Below are 3,480 nucleotides of genomic sequence, written 5' to 3'. Positions count from 1 at the left end.
CACATGCATAAGCCGTCAGGTAACACTTAGATTTCCTTTCCCACATGCACCATCACTTCCGTTTTACTCCTTATATATCTTTTTCCGTTTTCCATAATTCCGCCTAATTGTGGGTAAGGTACAAGAACCGGCACAGACTTTTTCCTGTATTGCCACACTAACGCCACATGACTGTGATGTATGCCATCAAAGTGTATACAAACCACGCGGTATTAAAGAGACAGCTCGCACAATGTAATTAACATCAAAATAAATTCACAAGAGCAAGTATATTGTTTGCACATGTTTATTTACATTAAAGGCAAAATAACTGAAATAATAAGAGCTCAAGTATAGATCTGGAAATTATTTAAGTCTGTCTACATATCATTTAGTAATTGCAATGTCTTCTGGTCCATATCCTTTTCTTAGGAAGGTGTGCTAGACACTGATTAATGTAACATAAAAATACTATTGTCACACCCCTGTGGACTGTTGATTGTGGTTTCTCCCTCTGTGTCCTTATTTGGTTGTTCCTATTCTCGTTATTAGTTAATCACCTCATTGTGCTCACCTGTCTGCCCCTCGTTATCTGCCCTATCTGTGTTCCTGTCTCTTGTATTCGAGTTTGTCGGTTATTGTGAATGTTGATGTCTACCCTGTCTGAATTCCCTGTTGTCTAGTCATTAAATATCCGTTTATTCGTCATCTTCGTCTTCCTGCCTGGTCTCTGGAACACCCTGCCCGTGACAACTATATGCCTACATATTTATATATTTTGCTATTGTATTGTGGAGTGACACTTTCATAAACTTTTCTATACTCCTCTGATAATATAATGGTAAATATTACAATAACATAGCACAACACAATAAGCCTAATACTCACAATAAAAATAATAAGGTCATATAGATCATAACACAGTCTCGGAGGTAAAAAGTGGATTATCCTTCACCTGAAATGTTTGTCTTTTCATCCTGAAATGCGAGGCAAATGTTGGATCACAATAATTAGGAACCACAGTTTCCACAAATCCCTTCACTCTATTGGGATGCTCTCTTTTATTCTGGATGGCAAGGACAGTGACTGTACCATCGAGCATATTTTGCAGTATTAAACAGGTATTTATACTGATTTCATCAGGCTTCAAAAATTCTTCAAAAAGAACACAAAGAATGGCCTTCTCCGCTGCCATAGCTGCAAGTCCTGCGTCATCAGAACAGGGTGTTCAACGCACCACCGTTTCCGTTTAAAACACGTTTTGCACCGTTTTGTCGGGGCTGAACGCAGGCCAGATGATGGCACAGCTACACGACACGGCTACTTGATTGGCCAGATTAACACACGACAACGTTCACGCGGGTTTCTTCTTCATTCTGGGACATTCAGCTGATGCTTTTTATACTGTTATTTTTACTATTACTTTTCATTTAACCATAATTAAGTTATTTTGTGTCATGTTTATCAAAATAAAACTGATAAAAACTATATAAACCCACTTGTGATCAACGTTTGCATAACTAATTGGGTTGGGAAATGTGGCTATTAACATATTAACATTTTAATTATATTCTGCTGAAATGAACAAAATGACTTGGAAAAAAGATTAGTTCATTTTCCTGAACGAGATTCAAAGATCCAAGTCAGTAAAATAATGAATCTAATGGATATTAGGGTGAATATTTGCTAGTTTTTAAAATGCCTGATTTCACATTATTTTGCTGGATATACACATTTTTAGTTCAAGGGTTCCAGTAATTATGCACATAAATATTAACAGGTAATGATATTCTCAATGTCAGTAACTCTAATTGCATCAGTAAATCGTGATTGGTGGTGGGTTTTCACTGCAAAACAACAACAACAAAAAATGGCCCAATTTTTGAAAATGGCTGCAGCATTTTCATGTTGTGCCTCAAGAATAATGCATTGATAATACACTTGACATTATATTTACATTCATACTCCATATTATCTCTTTCAGATATGTCAGCAGGTCCAGATGATCCAGTGATCCGGATTCTTCTGATGGGCAGAAAGGGTTCTGGGAAAAGCTCATCTGGAAACACGATACTGGGAGAAAGAAAGTTTAAAGTTAAAAAGAAGCATGAGTGTGAAGTTTGTAAAGAAGTAACCCAGATTGGAGAGAAGCAGGTGCATGTGATTGATTGTCCAGACCTACTGGTTCCAGATCTGAATAAAGACAAGCTGGAGAAACTGAAAGAGCAGCTGGTCTCTCAATGTTCAGCAGGTCTCAGTTCAGTTCTGATCACAGTTCCTTTAGAGGAACATGTGGAAAAAGAGGAAGAGATCCTGGATTATATTAAGTGTTTATTAGGTCCTGAAGTTCAGAAGTACATCATGATTCTGTTCACACATGGAGATGATCTGGAGGAGCTGGAGGAGACCATTGATGAACATCTACAAAACCATGAAGATCTTCAGCGACTGGTGACTGAATGTGGAGGAAAGTTTCACTGTTTCGAAAACAAGAGTAAATCACAAGATCAGGTACAAGAACTACTGCAGAAGATTGAAGGAACGATGATGGAGAATGGAGGGAAGTTTACCATGGAACAAATGAGGAGGAGTGACAGCAAGAACACTATTGTCAATTGTAAGTTGCTCTTTTGGTGTAAGTTATTTAAGTAATACATAAGTTGGGCCACAGGTGTCAAACTTTAGACCTAGAAAGCTACATATTATTCTTTCACAGATATATTTACACAGATACACACATATTTCCATTAGCCCATGAGTTAATCTCTTAATCCTACAAACAAGTGTTTTCCTTGTGAATATTAATGTGTACAATCGCACTGGTGTGAAAACCTTATTCATGGTGTAACATATTCATACAGCTTTGGTCAGAGAGACCGAGGGGCTGTTCAGTGTTTTCAACCATGTCATGTTTATTTTATGTCTTAGACATGTAATTACACAGATCTACTAGCCAAAAATATTTACTTAGTAAAATGTCTAATAATAATGGAGAAAATAACCCTAAGGAAAACAGAAATATAACTGAAACACAACTCAGGGCAAAGTGTCACATGATTAAGTAAAGTAAAGAAGCATTTCGATATTAGTATTTCGACTTTATTCTCGTAGTATTTCGACTTTATTCTCGTAATATTTCGACTTTATTCTTGTAGTATTTCGACTTTATTCTTGTAGTTTTTCGACTTTATTCTCGTAATATTTCAACTTTATTCTCGTAGTATTGCGACTTTATTCTCAAAACATTTCGACTTTATTCTCGTAGTATTTCGACTTTATTCTCGTAGTATTTCGACTTTATTCTCGTAGTATTTCGACTTTATTCTCAAAACATTTCGACTTTATTCTCGTAATATTTCGACTTTATTCTCGTAATATTTCTACTTTATTCTCGTAGTATTTCGACTTTATTCTCGTAATATTTCGACTTTTGTTCTCGTAGTATTTCGACTTTATTCTAGTATTTCGACTTTATTCTCTTAGTATTTCGACTTTATTCTC

The 3,480-nt window shown here is 36.0% G+C and overlaps 1 protein-coding gene across 1 annotated transcript; it reads left to right on the top strand.

Annotated features, from left to right (window-relative positions):
• Positions 1 to 1,965: 1,965 nt before the first annotated feature.
• Positions 1,966 to 2,596, top strand: LOC107705281 (putative protein PHLOEM PROTEIN 2-LIKE A3; the record flags this gene model as incomplete). Its single annotated transcript, XM_016508510.1, has 1 exon — positions 1,966 to 2,596. A coding segment is annotated over exon 1 (631 nt), but the record flags the coding sequence as incomplete, so codon positions are not given.
• Positions 2,597 to 3,480: the final 884 nt, after the last annotated feature.

The sequence above is a fragment of the Sinocyclocheilus rhinocerous genome, unplaced genomic scaffold (genome assembly GCF_001515625.1).
Source record: "Sinocyclocheilus rhinocerous isolate Xijiao unplaced genomic scaffold, SAMN03320098_v1.1 scaffold1165, whole genome shotgun sequence".
NCBI classification, from domain to species: Eukaryota; Metazoa; Chordata; class Actinopteri; order Cypriniformes; family Cyprinidae; genus Sinocyclocheilus; species Sinocyclocheilus rhinocerous.
This window is presented reverse-complemented; position numbering and strand designations above follow the sequence as displayed.